Consider the following 19,414-nt stretch of genomic DNA (forward strand, 5'->3'; position numbering starts at 1 on the left):
AGAAAAAAAATTAAATTCAAAGTATACGTCGGAAAGCCATCTTAAATCGCCATGTTTGATTATTTGATTTTCAAACATGTTCGCTTAAACCGTACGGCATTACCTACAACTTCATTCCACCAGCTCTTGTGACTGTGTTGGTGCCAACATGTATTAGTCTTGCTGTTCCTTTGGGAGTGGGGGACGTGTTCGTCAGCCCTGGAAAGTAGTTTGTTTTGAGGAAGGAAAACCCTAACTTCAACTCCCCCAACCCACGTCTTGTTGAATATCTATAGGAAAGTTTTCAGGAACCTCAAAGAAAAATCCGGAATGGCGTCCCTAAATACTCACTTACAAGAAAGTTTTCAGGAGTAAACGATTGAGGAAAACTCTAGAGTGAATTCAGTTCGGCGTTACTTGAAACTTCATTCTACCAGCTCCTGCGATAACAGTGGTCAGAAATCCAAAGAATACGAACAATCAATCCTCATCTCAAAATTTCAGAACTGTACAGCTGATGATGCTATCTCGTCATCGTGAACACATATTTGTTTGTGAATATGTGTTTTCATGAGAGTCACTGCAAGATCTCATTTGCGACGAGAATTGTGGATTTACCTTTTGGTACCAGGGGTTCTAGGTACAAGGGAAATGACACTAGCCTATAAAATAATTTCTCTTCAAAAGGAGATAACTCTGTTCCCTACAATATATTTTTAGAAATAATGGAAGGAGGTGTAATATTAGCACAGACAGTCTTTTCCTGAATATGGCCTTGCCTACAGAGACTTATTTATGAATATCACACTTTATAGTTTGTAGTATCTCTGCCCTATCAATAACAGCAACACCCAGAGAAAAACTATGTTTAAATAATTCGATCTTTTGTTGACTCAAATGCTTGGTACTAATTGAATCAATATACACAATTTCGTTTGGTTGATTGTATCAGACTTTAGCAAATCAGAACAATCTCTCTAAGAGCCGTGCACCTGTTCCTATCTCCATATCTTCCATATCTAATATTTTGATTGCGGAAATTCCCCTTTAGACTAAAGTACCTTAGGTTTGCAACAACAAATGTCACATATATTTATTATGTCTACGCTATTAGTCACTATCTTATGTAACTTTATAACGCCATTTTAGACACATTTAGTCCTCACAATAAAATCCTACATTACATCCTAGGAGCAACATCATCACAATCGCTACCATCTTTAGAGGAAATAGTTCCTATTTTTCCCTCTAAATAAAACATACTACTCCTGCCCCCAGTCATCACTGGGATGAATTCTGCACTTTCAATATATATGGAGTATTACCCTTTGTAACTGGATCATAAACTCATACACATAACATAATCTTTTCCTTTTCCGATTCAAAAATAATAAGATGTATCCAGACTAATTCTGCTCCTTTTGATTGGCTGAGCTCTAACCATTCCTATATTCCAGATTAACGGTATCCACATGCTAAAAGAATGCTAATGTGCCATTCTAACATGGTGTCGCAATGATACCTACTTTTGCCTTTTTAGTAAATTGCTGCATTTTCTTTCTTAAATTATAGGACATAATTTTCTGTTTCCTCTCTATCTCTCTTTCTGTATATATTCTTTCAAACTTTCTCTCTCTCCCTCCCTCCCTCCCTATCTCTCTAACTCGCTCGATCCGCATCTCTATCTCTCTCTCTCGTTCTTGCTCTCACTCGCTCGCTTTTTACTTTTCTTTTTAAAAACAATAAACATTTATTTCCTCTCTCTCTCTCTCTCTGAAATATAGTTACGTTTTTATAAATGTACTTTATTTGTACACAACTCTTACATTAAAAATATATACAAGTATGTATACTTTTTCATTAATTTATTTTTTATCGTTTTTATCGCATATCGTTTTGAATAACTAAGTTATTATATATTTTGTCGAAGTGTTTAGATAGTTTAAACATATGGTTACTTATAGAAATATGAAAAGAAAACAATGAATGTGTCACATTTTTTTACAGTATAACGGTTGCAGAAATGTGAATCAACAGAAAATAGTTTAACAGTTTTAAAATGTGACTATCACACACGTTAAAAAACATTACATTCAAACAGCATATTAAGTATATGATATTGTCGAAGCATCTATTTTTACATCGGTGATGATCGTCATAGATTGTGCAGCTATAAATAACGTATATTTAAATAAGGTGCATTTGAATGAAGTATATTAAAAAACATAATTATATTTGCAAAAGAAAAAACAAAAAAAAAATACGAAAATATGCTCACGTCCACATAAGTTTTTTTTTTTTTTTTAATCTTTGCTTTTCTTTCCGCTGCTACATCTGCAGCTTGCCCAATGCCACGCGGTCGTCTGATCATTTTTCTTTCAAAGTTGGAATTGCATCTTGTAAAAGTTCCTCTCATACTCCCACGTGCTTCCAAGTTGCTTTCGCCGCCCACATGGTTCTTTTGTTTTTCTCTCTGCTTTTCTTTCCCTTCTCTTCTTTCGCTGTGATATCACCTTGCACACCATCTTGATCATTAACATACATGTGATGCTGCTGCTGATGCTGCTGATGCTACTGCTGCTGCATACTCATCGCCAACTCTACATTTTGCAATACAAAAAGAGTCATCGAAAAGGACAAGTTGTCTAATGCATCTTTGTCCCTCTGAACACAGATTTTTTTCCTTGCTGCACAAATGAAACCTGCCGTAGCCTCTGGATAATTGTGGCATAGGCCCAGGGGACTTAACTTCTAAAAGATGATAACGCACTCCAATCTGCGCATGTACAATCATAATAACATTTACCTTCGTCTTTTAATCTAACACATTCTTAATTATGTTTTTTTTTTAGATGAGGATTGATAATTTGCATTATTTAGATTATATACAGAATAATCACATCGACACCGATTTTCGTTAGATCACCAAAGTTAAGCAACATTGAGCCTGGTCAATACCAGCTGGGTAAAAATTTGGGAATACCGGAATGTGTATGAAGACGTCAACACCTCCTTGCAAAAACAGCAAATACCTAACGTTGTCATCTCCTTTAATCAGAATATACAGGCAACTGAGAACCGCTTATGAATTTAATATTCCCATGAAATTTCCTCCTCTGAGGAAAGTTAGTTCACCTTATCTTATTTGGATTATTCGGGTTTCTGTTCCCATCTTCGGTGTTATTCATACAACGTTTCAGCTGATGTAAACTCTGCTCTTCTTCGGGTGTATTTTATTGAACTCGGGAAACTTGAATAAAATACTTTATTTATTGCACTAAGGTAGCATGTTCCGTCAGCCACTACTTAATAGAATTTGTAATTCGTATTATTTGGATTTATCGGACTACTGTTCTCATATTGAGTGCCATTTTTCACAACATTTCGATTGATGTAACCTCCGACCTTCTTCAGGTGTATCTTGTCGAACTCAAGAATGTTCCTGTTGAACTCAGAAATTTAGACGGAATTTCCAACGGAATACTTTATTTAGTTCACGGAGGTAACATGCTTCCATTCCATCATAGAGGTCTTAAGTAATTTCCAATTGTATTTTTCGGTCACCGACACTGAGAATTGAACCTTCAATCTTAAGGAGAATATCATTTTTACAATTAATTTTTTCCAAGTACTGTAACCACTGCACCACAGATATTTGCGGATTGACGAAGGTCAGAGGTTACATCAACCGAAACATTGTGAAAATGACACACAAGATAAGAACAGTAGTCCAATAGATCCAAATAATATGAATAACCAATCTCTATCTAAAAAACTCAGAAATGAGATTTATAATTGTAGTCTAGTGTGTGAACCTTCAATCTCTAGAAGAGTGTCAATTAGAATTGGATTTTACTTAGTACTTTAATCATCATGTTACATATATGAATGGGCTGTGACCGTCAAGTTCTATAAACTAAAAGTGAATTTCATGTTAAAATGAACACGAGACACTTGTCATTATGATTTCAATATAGGTTTGTTATTATGCTTTCAATATAGGTTTGTTATTATGATTTCAATATAGGTTTGTTTATTTACACAGCAAAATACAAGTGACAACAAACATCGGAGCGGGGTGGTAGTTAGTGGAGAGGTGGAGTTGCAGAACTCTGCCTCGACTTGTATTTCGCTTTGTGTCTTCCCCTGTCTTTTCTCTCTTCTGTTTTATTTATGTCGATTGACCTCATGACCTTTCTCTCGCCAGCTTTGTTTATTATTTCGCAAACTCTCCGGGTCAGAGTTCCCGTGTCGATTGACCTGATTACCTTATTTTCGCCAGCTCTGTTTATTGTGTTTTTTATGGTTTTGGTCGAACCCATTTCAATATCGGCTAGCTTTCCTGGCCGATTGATGTAATATTGATGCATCCCAGGGATCATGAATACATGCCACTTTCTCCCGGGATTGTCTCATTGTATTCTTTTGCTTGCCCGGACCTTCTCCATAACAATTAAACCACAGATTCTTGTGGACACTCTTCTGAAAGTTGATGGTTCAATCCTCAGTGCAGGTGTTACTAAGAATCTAATTTCCAACTACTTAAGACTGTTACCTGTTCATGTCTGACGGAATGAGAACATACTATTCCCATTGATTCAATGAAAGGTTCAATTCGAAATCCCACACAGATTCTTAGGTTAGACTGGAAGATTCCCGAGTTTGACAAGATACAGCTGAAGGAGATCGGAGGTTGTATCGGCCGAAATGTCGTGAGAATAGTATTCTAAATAATCCAAATAACGCAAGCACTTTTTTGTCAAAGATATTTAATATCTTCTTTCTTAAACTTTTCTTCTTTAAACTTTGCAAAAGAATAATTTACTTTTGACCATAATAATATTAAGATAATCGGAATCAGGAATCAGAAAATTCGGCTCTTTGGAAAATGTGTGCCTATTTTCTGATGCCAAAAACCATTTTCTTAATTGTCTTTTTTTTTTTTGGTTGATTTTGTTCAAAACGTAATTTTCTGTTACTGGTACTAATGATAAAATCGAAAATCATGTAATATATTTGAGTAATATGACATTTATATATAAGAAATAAGGTGCTTCTTCACTATAGCACTCTGATGTAAAAACAAACAAACTCTTACCTGTGACATACAGAAAATTTAGCACATTTTAAATGTGTTGCACATTACTCGTCCTAGGTAAGGAAATTTTTTTCCACGTACGTGCTGTAAATTTCCTGTCCTAGGAAAGGTACAATTATTTCATACATATGTTGTGTAATACCTGTGCTAGGGTAGGGTTAGGGTTAGGGTTAGGGTTGTGTAATACCTGTGCTAGGGTAGGTAAAATATTTTCTTGCTCAATATGGCAAATGATACATAGACATAAAAAAATCTTCTATCCTAAGAATAACAAGCATGTTCAAAGTTTTTCTCATTCTCTTATACAGTCCCGAGCAACGCCGGGTGGCCTTGCTAATGATAAATATTTATGGCTTTGAAATTACAAGGTACGGCACAATCACAGTGACACACCGGTTCTCGCCAGATCACCGAAGTTAAGCAACGTTGAGCCTGTCCAGTACCAGATGGGTGACCATTTGGGAAGGCTAGGTACTGTATGTACGTTCTGGGAAGCGTGGGCGTGAGGCCAGCACCCTCATCCCGAAAAAAAATCAACTCATCACTACAAAAGCATCTACAAAGTTTTGGATGGCCTATGCTTCCCCAGGAGCTCAATGTTATGGTGGTGATGGTGAAACTACAAGTAAAATTAAAATCAATATCTCCCCTTCATCACCCACAAGTTTATTTTTGTATTTGCGAAAATATATGTATGTTTTAAAAGTTATTAAAAGAAAATAGCAGCAATATATATTTAGAGATTTAGAAGGAATCAGCATCCGTAATTGTATTCAAATAAAAAATTTAGAAAAGAATCGGTAATTCTATCGGAATCTGGAAAATATTGGAATCGTCCTATCACTATAAAATATCCTACATTTTTTTTCTCCACAACTTTTGAACATCAACTTCTTATATTTACCAATGGGTCAACTAACCTATAATTTTACTCTACCTCTCCTAAAATTTAACCCAATCTAATAAAAAATCCTGACAAGAAGTTATCTATAAAAATCAAGCTTTTATATATTTTTTCTCTTTCCTTTCAAATTCATAATAAATGATGAATTTTTGTGTTTTTATTTTTCAGCCTGGTTGTGTAAATACCACAGAGGTAGACATCAAAAAGGCTTGTCGTATGAACAGACACTCAAAAATGACTAGAGTAAGTGTATTTTTTTTTTTACATTCTTTGTTTTATGTATATAATCAAGTTGACAACTTGCCAGCATAAGGATTCCAACTGTTGTCTGGTTGACAAGAAAACTCTCACATGAATAGAGCAATATTTACATAACAGAGTATCAACTTATGGGCTAGTAGCCAATTAGAACTCAGAAAAAGAACTCGACAATGTAAATAAAGTTTCTGGTTTCCAATATATTTTTTCACGTTCTTTATTTTCTATGTAGGACCACTGTTAGATAATTACATGGTTAAAAGTTAAATTTGTTATTATCAATGTATCTGTCTATCTATTTATCTATCTATTCAGTGATATTGTTAAAATAGTTTATATTGGAAGTTATTTATTGTTTGGAGAATAGAATTGGTCTGGAATGAAATGAATGGCTCTTGGGGAGGCTTCATGTTTTGACAAGCTTCTGGGCTTGACCTTTACTTCCGACCTAAAATGAAACACATTTATCAAATCCATTGCCAAGGTCACTGGAAAAATGGTGGGATCTCTCTACCGCTCCAGTAGATACCTCACCCCTGATGCAATTCTCTACCTATATAAAAGCCAGGTATGGCCAATGATGGAGTACTGTTGCCACATCTGGGCAGGAGCTGCTAGAAGCAGCTTATCCTGCCTTGACAGATGCCCTTTTCTCTTCCTTGCAATCTCTTTCCCACAGAAGAGACATTGCAAACCTGTCTCTGCTTTATCATTATTTTCATGGCAAGTGCTCGTCTGAGTTTCAATCTATGGTCCTCCATCGCCAAACTTTCATGAAAAACACTCGTCTAGCCAAAACCACTATCAATAATTTCCCACACTCTTTATCTGTGCCTAAACCTAAATGTAGATTCCATGGAGAAAGCTTCTTTCTTAGAACTGCATGCCTGTGGAACTCTCTTCCGATTGCCTGCTTTCCAGCTGACTACAATCTGATGTCTTCAAGTCCAATGTAAACAAGTTCTTGATGAACAGTCCCCTTAAGTAATCCGATTTATAAAATTTCCACCATTATGTTTACTATGCTATAATCCCATTGACTAATGCATACCCATTAACGCTTATCCTCGAGTGGCCTCCGGGCCTTGATAAGTAGTGATTCCTGTGTGAAAACAAAATAAAATATTTAAAAATGTTTGCAGAAATGAGCTAAGTTAAAAATAAACAAAATAGTCTTAAGCAGTTGCGTACGTTATGAGACATGTGCTTGTGATGATGGCGTAACGGAACTGACAGATCAAGAGGTCAAGAAAATTAGATTGAAGAGTTCGAGTTTGGTCACCAAAATGAACAGACGTATTCAAGTCCGGGAGTGGGGCTAGAAGAAATAAGCAATGTAGACACGTAATCAGACTCTTGTGAATACCATTAAGACAGCTGAAATAAATTTATATTTTAAAAATATGTTCTGTGGTTTCACAAAAGAAGAAAATTCATAAACGATTCATAATCGTTTATGGTGTTGGTTGTCGCATGTCCGTGAAGACAGAAAAATTCCTGGATAAAGAAAAGGTATGGATCACATATTCTTCTTCTTATAAAATATGATACCTGTATGTAAATAAGAACTGTAATATATCTCCATGGCTATACTATACAACATGACTCAGTTTACACATTTATATCATCCTCTCCCGGCAATACAACATGACTTAGTCCATATGTCGATTATACATCGCCCTGGCTATATAACACCTCAACAGTCCCCCATCATTATGCTACAATTCAAAAGGGCACTCTTCCTGTTGACTGTTTTCCTCCTACCTATTCTCTAGCCTTGATCTTCTTAAGAGTCAAGAAAAAGGACGAGCCTACAATTGAAAGAGACAAGCTGAGTTTTAACGGTATTAAACGAAATAGGACCCGATTTCGTACCCCAATTTACAGCTGAACCCAGGCCAACTCCTAGATTAACTGCATATTTCGACTGATCAGAGTCAGATGTGATTCCAAATTATAGTCTGAGATTATTTAGTGACACTATGTGTCTATGCATATGTTTCTATGTGCGCGTGTATGAAGGTATGTGCTCATGGGTCGTGTGTATATACATGAATGTATATTGGTATATCTATATCTATGTGCACATGTATGTGTTTACGTACATCTGGGTGTTAATGTTCGTATATATGTGTGTATCTATGGGTCATGTCATATGCTACTGGTACCATGTAACCCAGTACTACCTGCCTCATGGTCGAGTCACCGGCGACTAAACTGGTTCCCCGCCAGACTTGTTTGGTGAGGAGAGTGGCTAGTCTCCCTGAAAGATTAAAAACAAGACCTTCCAAAGGGCGACTGAACTCTTTTCCTGGATCAACGGCCAACTAGCACCGTGTATATTTGTGTGTATGTGTGTATATGTGTGTTGGGGTGGAGAGGGCTCCCGTAAGCCATGGTGAAGGCAACCTTTCTAGGAGAAGCAAATCTCTGATTTAAAAACCATAAAGCGGGAGACCAATACCCGCATTAAGCTGGTCTGCAATTTAATTTGTTGCTGGCTATCTTGCTCTTGTTTGTTGCTGGATCTCAATATTTTGAACTGAGAGACTTAGCTGTCGTACAAAGCTAAGACTCTGTAACATCATCTTTGTATAGATACTCCCTCAGGAATTTGGGTTCATGGATTTTAAATGTCTGAGGGAGTGGCATTCGTCTGACAAGACGTTGCAATCATCATCTATGGGTATGCATGGCTAAACGTATGTATACAGGTATATCTATATCTGGGTTTATATGCATGTATGTGTTTGTATGTATGTATATGCCTGTATCCAAAATACATTTAACACTGAAAATCAAGTTAAACATAACCACTGCCAAAGCACCATGTTAGGAGCCCACTCCATATATATACGAACTTAATGATGCATCTACCTAACCCCGCATTATTAACTACACCCAGGTATTTATTTATTTATTATTATTTATTTATCCTGACTTTACTTTATTTACTTGGTATAAATATACACAGGTCTGTGTGTATATATATATATATATACATATATATATATATATATGTCTGTATATTTATATTTTTATAAATATGCATATTTATGTAATTGTATATACGTGTATATGGGTACATGCGTGTGTATATATGTATGCATGTATGTATATGTACATCTACTTCTTACTGGAGATCTGTATCTCCACGTATATGTATATAGGTAGGTGTGTATGTATATATATATATATATATATATATATATATATATATATATGCGTGTGTGTGTATATGTATATATGTGAGTATGCATATGTGTATAAGAGTTGTGTGTATGTGTGTGTATGTCTGCATATAGATGCAAGTATGTCTGCATATACATTGTTTATGTATATGTGTATGTGCGTATGCGTCTGTATATGGATGTGTAGAAATGTACATGTGTATGTGTATGTATGTATGTATGTATGTATGTATGTGTATTTGCGCGTACGTTAGCGTATGTATTAATCCTTAACTACCTAAAAACAACTCATTGTCAACTGAAATGAACAAGTCGACTTATAGCGACTACGAAAATTTTAAATGGAACCCTTTACTTCTCAAACACATGACACCTACACTAACCCTCTCTCTCTCTCTCTCTCTCCCTCTCTCTTCCTCTCTCTCTCTCATCTACTTAATATACCTTGCTGAACAAGTCAAAACTTGAAACTTAAAAATTGAAACTCCTCCCCCTTTCTCTCCTTACCCCCTCTCTTTTTTCTTTACCATCCTCTCTTCACCTCTCCCTCCCTATATCCATATATCTCCACCCACGCCTACCTGAATCTGCTACCTCCCACACACAATACAATCTAATGTATTTTAACCTTCAAAACTGAAATATTGTCGATACACGTCTCCCTCCCCTTTATTATCTCCTACGCCTCCTTTTTTATAAACACTTCTTCCAAATACTAACAACCATGTCTGTAAGGTCTGACGAGGCTGTTGGATCGTAAACATGGTCCAACATCCGAAACATATGTAACCAAACAGATAAAACGGTAATAAAAAATGAAACACATATTTGCTCTGCAATAGTATTGAGCACGCTCTTCAGGTTTTTACTAATTACCAGTTTTACCATATATATATATATATATATATAGTCTTATTTATAGTATTCCGAATTTTACTTGAAAATTCGATAATCGTTCATATACCAATAAGTTTTAAATCAAAATGAGACGATTTAAACTGTAAGCTACAGAATTATCATATTTCATGATTGAGCATTCATATATTGTTTTAAGAAAATCAAGACATCAAGGAATAGATTGATAGCAACAAATAGTGAATTTCATTGTTAGTTACAATTGTTTCAAAACTATTTGGACAAATTCTTCCATTTTTCTTATAAGGAAAAACATTAGAAAATATTTTATCGACATCTCATCCTTCCAAAGATTTTTTTAGAGATTTATCATACTGTTCATTGTTAAAGTATTTTTTATTCAATACGTCTGGCGAAAGGCTGTTCTTGTGAAAAGTTTTAAACGAAATGAGGTTTGAATTTGTCCGAATAGTCTTGAAACAATTGTAACTACTAACGAAGAAATACACTATTTGTTGCTATCAATCTATTCCTTGATGTCTCTCCTGATTCCTGATATATATATATATATATATATATATATATATATATATATATATATATATATATATATACATATATATATATATATATATATATATATATATATATATATATACATATATATATATATATATAGAGAGAGATAGATAGATAGATAGATAGATAAATGACGTTTGTGAGCTGCAGTTGATTTTTAGATAAGTCATAGTGAATGATATGTCATAGTATCTAAACAGCCAAATTAAAATTATTTATAAGATGTGTATCTATTGAAAATTTATAATTTGTTAAGTATATGAATTTTTAAAATATATGAATTTGTTAGATATATAAATCTGTCAAATGTATTGATTTGTTAAATATACTCTCTACTTTTTGTTCAACTTTTATAAAATTTGAATCGGCGATAAATGATCAAAAAATGGGTTGATGTGCCGTTTAAAAACATAACCACTAATCAACCAATTTTTCCTTCCAAAGTCATATTTTTATTTATTTATTTATTTATTCATTTTTTGCTTTTAAAACTTTTGAAAGCACTACTATATATTAGGTACAATTTAAAAAGAATCAGTAGTGAATACAATATAAAAATCAATGGAAAATTGGCTCTATAATAATAAATACGGAATGTGCATAAATTAAATATCATATTTTACGACCGGGCAATCCCGGGAGGCCTGCTAGTTTATATATAGTAATGAAGTAAACCATTTGTATCAACGAATTGTCACTATGAATTAAGTTGTTGATTAAATACTTGAAAGAAGAAACGCCAGTTAATCTGATTATAAGAATGGTGGAGGGGGTTCAAGGAGGAATAGAATGTAAAACGATATGAGAGGAGCGGAGGGAGGAAAGAAAAAGAGAAGGTTGGAAATTGAGAGAAGTAGTACGAGGAGGAGAATAGAAAGTGGTGAAAGAGTTAGTTAAAGGAAAACAAAGATATTTGCTGTTGGAATTAGAGAAGAGTAGAAGGAAGAGGTAGGGAGGACGGGTTACAATGACAGAGAAGTAGGAAACAGAAAAGAAGATGAAGGGGAAAGACGGAATTTTTTCTTATTGTTTGCAGGTGCTATTTGAAACTTATCTTTCTCTGAAGATTTCATCAGTCAAATGAGTTTTGACTAAACTTAGTCGTCTTCTCACGTAAGCATGCGCATAAGTGCACACACATGCACAATTGAACATGTACACATATAAAAATACCTACATATATACGTATGTAGATATGTATACTTATATATATATATATATATATATATATATATATATATATATATATATATACCTCAATCAGTACATGAAAGTCAATACACGAATCTATATGTATATAGACACGTTCATAAAACATATACTACCATGCCTTACATATATATATATATATATATATATATATATATATATATATATATATATATATACATATATATATATATAAGGTTGGAATACTGTTGCCACATATGGGCAGGAGCTGCTAGAAAAGACTTGTCCTGCCTTGATAGGGTTCAAAATAGACTTTGTGGCCTGGTGGGAGATGTCCTTTTCTCTTCGCTGCAACCTCTGTCTCACAGAAGAGATGTTGCGAGTTTTTCTCTACTTTATCGTTATTTTCATGGAAAGTGTTCGATTGAGCTTCAATCTATGGTCCCCCCTCGCCAAACTTTCACAAGAAACACTAGACTAGCTGAAAACATTATCAATAAATTTCTCCACTCTTTATCTGTGCCTAAATCTAAACATAGATTCCATGATCAAAGCTTCTTCTTTAGAACTGCACGCCTGTGGAATTGTCTTCTGTTTTCCTGCTTTCCAGCTGTCTATAATACGGTTGTCTTCAAGTCCAACGTGAACAAGTTTCTGATGAGCCGTTCCACTTAAGTTAAGAAATTTACCGAACTTCCATTACTATCGATTACTATATTGTCCTTTTGACTACTCTACACTCTTTAACCCTTATCCTTGAGTGGCCTATCGGCCTTGATAAGTGGTGACGCCTATGTAAAAAAAAAAATATATATATATATAAATTAATAATTAATCACATATACCTACGGACACTAGTGTTTCATGCTTACGTAATCATCAGTGTAGGTAACAATTCCTACCGGTCATGAGATTCGAGCCCAGCTATGACACCGCCTTTTGCTCCATGTGTTGAGCCTCTACTTCAGGGCCACTGGACAATTGCCCTGGTAAGTAAGGGAATTAAATGCTATTAATCGGCAAATTCAGGTGAGTACAATGACACTCTAAAGTTTTCACACAAAGTAATATAATAATAGTATTCTTAAAGGTGCTTGATAATCATAATTTAATAATAATTATTCACCCATACCTACAGACACTAGTGTTTCATGCTTACGCAATCATCAGTGTAGGGTAATAATTCCTACTGGTCATGAGATTCGAGCCCAGCCATGAAGCCGCCTTTTGCTCTTTCTGCCGAGCCTCTACCTGAGGGCCACCAGACAATTGCCTCTGGAAGGAAGGAAATTAAGAACTATTAAATACCGAATTTGGGTGAGTGCAATGGCAATCTAGAGTGTTCGCACGAGCGAAAGTGGTGAACATTGCATAGACGCTAGTTTACTGCTTTAGTTATAATTCCATAAACGTCGCCTGGTGTTACCTGGTTGTAAGATATGCTTTAATATGATATTTTCATTAATGCAGATTATGTATTTATTAATATAGAGATTATTCTTTATCGATTATTATATTAAATCTAATATATAATAGTGAGATCCAAACTAAAAAAGTATATATAAGACTTGCGTGTCATCAGCTAGAATCAAAACCAAAATATACAACTCTCCACTCTCATTCCTTAGGCTCTGAGCCCTGTCCCCCCACATACACACATATATCTACCTTGTATTATATAATAAAATGATTGCAGAAATTCCTCTCTGAACCATTTATTATGAATTCATTATGTCTAGATTATAAGCCACTATCTTATGTAACTTTAGAACGCCATTTTAGACACATTTGGTCGTTATAGTAAAATCCTACATCCTAGGAGCAACATCATTACAATCGCATCATCTTTCAATGGGGTAGCTCCTATTTTCCCCTCTAAATCTACAGTGCTCCTACTGCTTTCAGTCATCACCAGGACTATATACTTATAACTATTTCCCCTCCGCACTCTTTGTAACTAGTTCATACACTCATATACATACCATTATCATTCCAGTTATGGGGGAAAAAATAATTTCTCCCTTAGAATTTTCTGGCTTTTCGCATTGACTGAGAACAGACAAGTCTATTATATGGGAATAAACAACTTATTCTAAAAACGAACACGTCAGACCTCCACAAACATGGCGTCTTTCTCTACATGAAGCAATCGTTTTATAAATATTAAAACAACTACAAAAAAATCTTAATTACTGAATATCGTAATTTTATGTATTAATATCCTTACCGTTACCTATACAGACATTATCACTACGAAACTAACCCCCTTAAAAAACATCCCTGACACAAACCTAATTAACATTTATGGTAAGCGTTATTTTTTTGTTTTTTGTTTTTCTTTGCTTCTCTCTACCAAACAGTGAACGATGCTACTTTTTTTATAGTTTGTTTTGTTCACTTTGTTGTCGTTCACTTTTCCGGGTTTAAAAAAAAAAAAATTCTTTGAATTCTTTCCAGTACCCACCCTAAAACAAAATAAAAATCCCTGAAAAACCAATAATATTTACGATTAGCATTGTTTCTTTTTTTTACACAGTTAACTATAATGTTTGACTCTAACATTAAACCATAACCGTAAATTGACATTTTATGTACTTCAAAATCTACTTATGTGTGACTTTAAAGTCTTTAAACTGTCTACTTCTTACCATTTTCAAAGTGTGTGTGTGTTTGTCTGGGTGCATGTGTGTGCATGTGCCTGTATGTGTGTGTGCATAACTTTGTTTATGTGTGTGTGCATGAGTTTAGTTGTGCTAGTGCGCATCTGTGTGTTTTTGCATGCATGTGTGTGTGTTTGTGTGAGTGCATGAGTTTGTTTGTGCGTGTGCATGTGTGTGTCTGTGTGTTTTTGTGCGTGTGTGTGCATTTGCGTTTTATGTGTGCATGTGTGTGTGCATTTGCGGATGTGTATGTGTCTATATTTTTCTATGAGTGGGTTTGTTTGCGTGTTTGCATGTGTGTGTGTGTGTGTGTGTGTGTGTGTGTGTGCATGTTCCGCAATCTCATATATTTCAACCAAGAGATCTTTTTAAGATTCTGACCGTCCTTCTGACCATCCTTCTAAGTGCAATGTATTTTTCATGAGTCTAGCTGTTCCTATAATTACTGGAATGATAGAGATTCCAGTTTCTTTTGTCATGCATAAAACCTTGGTATTTTGTTATCTTTCCCCTCTCCGTTCTGTTTAACACAGCATCATATCATATACTAGCAAAAATACACACGCTTCCTACTTCGATTCTCCTTACCAGACACTCAACAATACTATTTTCTTTGGTTTTCTTACATAATTAACTATAATGCTTGACTCTAACATTTAATCATAACTGTAAATTGACATTTTATGTACTTCAAAAAATTTATGTGTGATTTTATAGCCTTTAATCTGTCTACTCCTTACTAGTTTCGAAGTGTATGCATGTGTGTGGGTGCATGTGTGTGTGCGTGATTGTGTGTGTGTGTGTGTCCATGTGCGTGTTTTCTGCATGTGTGTATGCATGTGTATTACTGTGCGTATGCTTGTTTGCATGTTTGTGCATCCATGTGTGTGTGTGTTTTTGTGCGTGTATGTTTTTTTGGTATGTCCTTCTGTGTGTATGTTTCTATGTGTATGTGTGTGTATTTTTTGTGTTTGCGTGTGTTTTTTTTTGGGGGGGGGTGGAGAAAGAAGTGGCTTACCGTTAAAGCGGCTGCACGTTTGTGCCTGCAGAGCACAAATTGAGAATCAAGATGGCGCCTGCATGCTTTTATGTGGAAAAAAGTCTCGTGGAATCTCGGGAATCTCGGAGAATCTCGTAACCTTGTTCCATAAATAAGGAGGAAAGGAAAGTGGGAGGACAGACGATTTTTAGTCACTAAAGCAAACAACATGTGTAAAAGAAGAGGTAGAAGAAAAGAGTGTGGTGAACGAAACAAACAACGACTCGGTTGAAAGTAGAGTTGTAACGCACACAAGTTATTCCGGCATGACGTCAGGATTTGACCCCAAGCTAATTCCCCTGTTTGATGGCAGTAGCACTGATCACTCAGCACAGGAATGGGTGAAAAAAGCAGAATTAATATGTCAGCTCAGTGGGGTGAAGTGTATGGAATGCGTGGTCTCAATGCGCCTCACTGGGGGAGCATATGCAGTATACCAGCAGTTGGCTGATGAGAAGAAAACAGATTTTCCCTGCATCAAGCGCGCCCTTTTTACAGCATTTGTATTAGATCCAGTTACTGCATAGAAGGAATTCATGGCCCAAAAATTACATCCCGGGGAAACGGTGGATGTGTATCTGGCTGAACTAAAAAAGCTATCATTCCTTTTTGGAGGGATGTCAGACAAAGGCTTGGTGTGTGCCTTTGTTGCAGGATTACTTAAGACTGTGGAAGATCTGCTCTGTGCCTCATTCCAAGTGGACGAGATGGACATATCGGAAGTATTAGTGTGGGCACGAGCAATACTAAAGAAAAGCCCTAACACTATAGACCAAGTGGCAGCTGTACAACCATCACAGGTTGGATTGCAGGACCTGGGCGCAGCTACAACCTGCTATAAGTGTGGAGGACCCAACCATTTGGCCCATGATTGTTTTTCGTCACGTCAACCAACTCGGAAACCTGACGGGCCGCAGTGCTACAAGTGCAAAAAACGCGGACACCTGTCCGGGAAACGGGCAAGGGGAAGAAGCTACAGCGCCAGATCGTCATTGAGCAGGGCGCTACCCACTGTAAGCATACACATTAATGGAAGCGAGCGCCTCACACTTGTGGACACTGGGTGCACCCAGACTCTCGTAAGCAAGATATGCTGTGCCATTTGGAAAGCAGAGAGAATTCCGGTACTAACTGTAGGCGGAGTTTCACTAGCCTCTTGTGGGGTGAGCTTTATCTGCGCAAGCATCAACGACGGGCCTGCAGTACCCGTGCGAGCCCTGGTTGGTTATGGAGGGAGAGCTTCTCGGGTACGACCTACTCCTGGGTATGGACTTGATTACACAACTGGGTGGAATTACTGTGGACAGAACCGGAAAGGTACAGTTCTCCCGATGTGAGGAACATGTTTGTGCTGCCATAACTCCCGACGAGCCTGACTTTCATGCAGAGTATGATAGAAACACCAATGCATGGACGGTGTCTTGGAAGTGGTTAAACGATCAGCCACCAATATCCTTGCAGAACCGGTTATCGGAATATCCCCCACCCATGTGGCTAAGGGAACAGTATGAAGAAGAACTGCAAACGTGGATCGACAATGGCTGGCTTCTTCCATACCCAGAGGATGAGCTTGGCTCCCCCGCGAGGGCTGATTCCCAAGAGACCAAACAAAGACTACCGTGAGCTCAATGAGCATGTCGACCCATATACAGCAAGGGCTGATGTGTGTGCACTCAAATTAAGGGAGTGGCGACAGCAGGGATCGAACGGGCAACTCTGGACCTACACAGGGCCTATCTGTAAATACGCATTGAGAAGAAATTGTGGCCATTTCAGACTGTGGAAATTGGAGGAACCCGATATTGTCTAACCAGACTAGGGTTTGGTCTAAATGTGGCACCAGGCATTATGACAGCAATCATGCATGCTATCCGACAGCAAGATGAGGCAGTGCAACAGGCAACATCCTCATACATTGATGATATATTCGTCAATGAGAGCCTCATGTCAGCGCAATCGGTTAGAATGCACTTTTAGAGCTTTGGACTGACATGTAAGGAACCAGAGCGTCTGTGCGATGTAGCAAGGAGGGACTTTGCTGGAGAAGAGGAAGTCACGTCCCCAAGGTCCCATCAGACATCACTCGATGAACAGTGTTTTCACTTTGTGGAAAGATGGTAGGCCATTTCCCAGTGTGGGGTTGGCTCAGGGTGGCCGTGGCGGCCATAAAAAGACGTGCAACAGCCGTGTCGTCGGGATGAGATGATGCAATACACGATGTCACCCTAAGGAGCAAGCTGACAGAGACTGTGTCCAGGGTGACCAGTAATGACCCCGTTCAGGGAAAGTGGTGCGTCAGTGGGAATGAGTTCACGGTCTGGGTGGATGCTAGTTCACTGGCCCTTGGAGTTGCCCTTGCAATTAATGATTCCATTATTGAAGATGCCTGTTTGCTTCGGCCAGAGAATGATTCGAGGCACATAAACCTGGCCAAACTTGATGCCACACTGAAGGGCGTTAACTTGGCGCTTCAATGGCAAGCCAAGGTTCTACATATCATGACTGACTCGGCATGCACTCATCGATGGATAACCGATGCATTAAGTGGAACAGCACGGCTGACGACACGAGCATCAAGTGAGATTTAATTCGAAGATGGCTTGCCACCTTGGTCGACACCATCACAGAGTACGACCTGACCGTGGACGTAGTGTTAATCAGGTCTGCGCTCAACAGAGCAGATGCTCTGACAAGAGTCCCTTACGATGGCTTCTGGCTGGTGCTCGGAGAGATTCTGATAATCTGCAAAACACATGCGCAGCAGTTGTGTGTAATGTGGATGCAGTGCGCATCATGGACATTCATCATCAGTGTGGACATCCTGGCATCAAGCGGACACTGTACTTTGTCAAGATGATTGATCCAGAAGTAGAAAAAAAAGATATCCGAAGAGTGGTGGAAAGTTGCGAGGCCTGCCAATCCATCGACCCAGCTCAAGCATGATGGAAGAAAGGGGAGTTGGGAGTGAGTGGTAAGTGGCAGAGAATGGGCATGGACATCACACACTATGGTGGCAACCACTTCCTTACCCTCATCGATTGTGGGCCTACACGTTTCGCAGTCTGGAGACACCTCGGGCACCAGGACTCTTGCAACATTATTCGTCAGCTGTCATTCATGTTCTGTGAAAGAGGTGCGCCCAATGAAGTGCTGACAGACAACGACCCAGCCTGAGGCAGTTCTTACAAGAATGGAGTGTGCATTTGCAGCTTAGATGCGCTTATGTGCCTTCTGGCAATGGTATAGCTGAGAGAAGCCATCGTAGCATCAAAACAATTGCAGCCAGGAAGCAGTGCACCATCGCAGAAGCTGTGTACTGGTATAATCTCATGCCGAAGGATGGCGTCTCTCCAGGAACGGCGCCTGCAAACGCAATTTATCAGTACTGTGTCCAAGAAAAAGGAATCCTCCCTGATACAACTGTGGCCACTGAGATAGAATGGAATCGATATGCCCAAGGGGATGCTGTCTGGGTGAAGTCGCCAGGAAACTGATGTACTGACAAGTATAAACGGGGCACAGTGACTGATGTGGTGAGTCAGCAGGTTGATGGCGTACCCCGTCATGTTAGGGACCTACGGCCGGCGACACATGTACCACCTCCAGTGGACGATGAGAGTGATTCTGACTCTGAGACGAGTGGGCCATCGCTTTGGTTTGCACCATCCCTATCAAGCAGTG

The 19,414-nt window shown here is 37.6% G+C and overlaps 1 protein-coding gene across 7 annotated transcripts in view; it reads left to right on the forward strand.

Annotated features, from left to right (window-relative positions):
• LOC145294057 (regulator of G-protein signaling 7-like) overlaps nt 1-19,414 on the forward strand; it is a 728,168-nt gene that overhangs the window by 375,644 nt on the left and 333,110 nt on the right. For all 7 annotated transcript variants that reach the window (XM_080141049.1, XM_080141054.1, XM_080141050.1 and 4 more), the window contains exon 8: nt 6,150-6,224. In XM_080141049.1, coding sequence (XP_079997175.1) covers nt 6,150-6,224 — 75 coding nt within the window. The remainder of the gene's footprint in view (nt 1-6,149; nt 6,225-19,414) is intronic.

The sequence above is a fragment of the Euprymna scolopes genome, chromosome 15, assembly GCF_053919585.1.
Source record: "Euprymna scolopes isolate OS-2025 chromosome 15, ASM5391958v1, whole genome shotgun sequence".
In the NCBI taxonomy this organism is placed as follows: Eukaryota; Metazoa; Mollusca; class Cephalopoda; order Sepiida; family Sepiolidae; genus Euprymna; species Euprymna scolopes.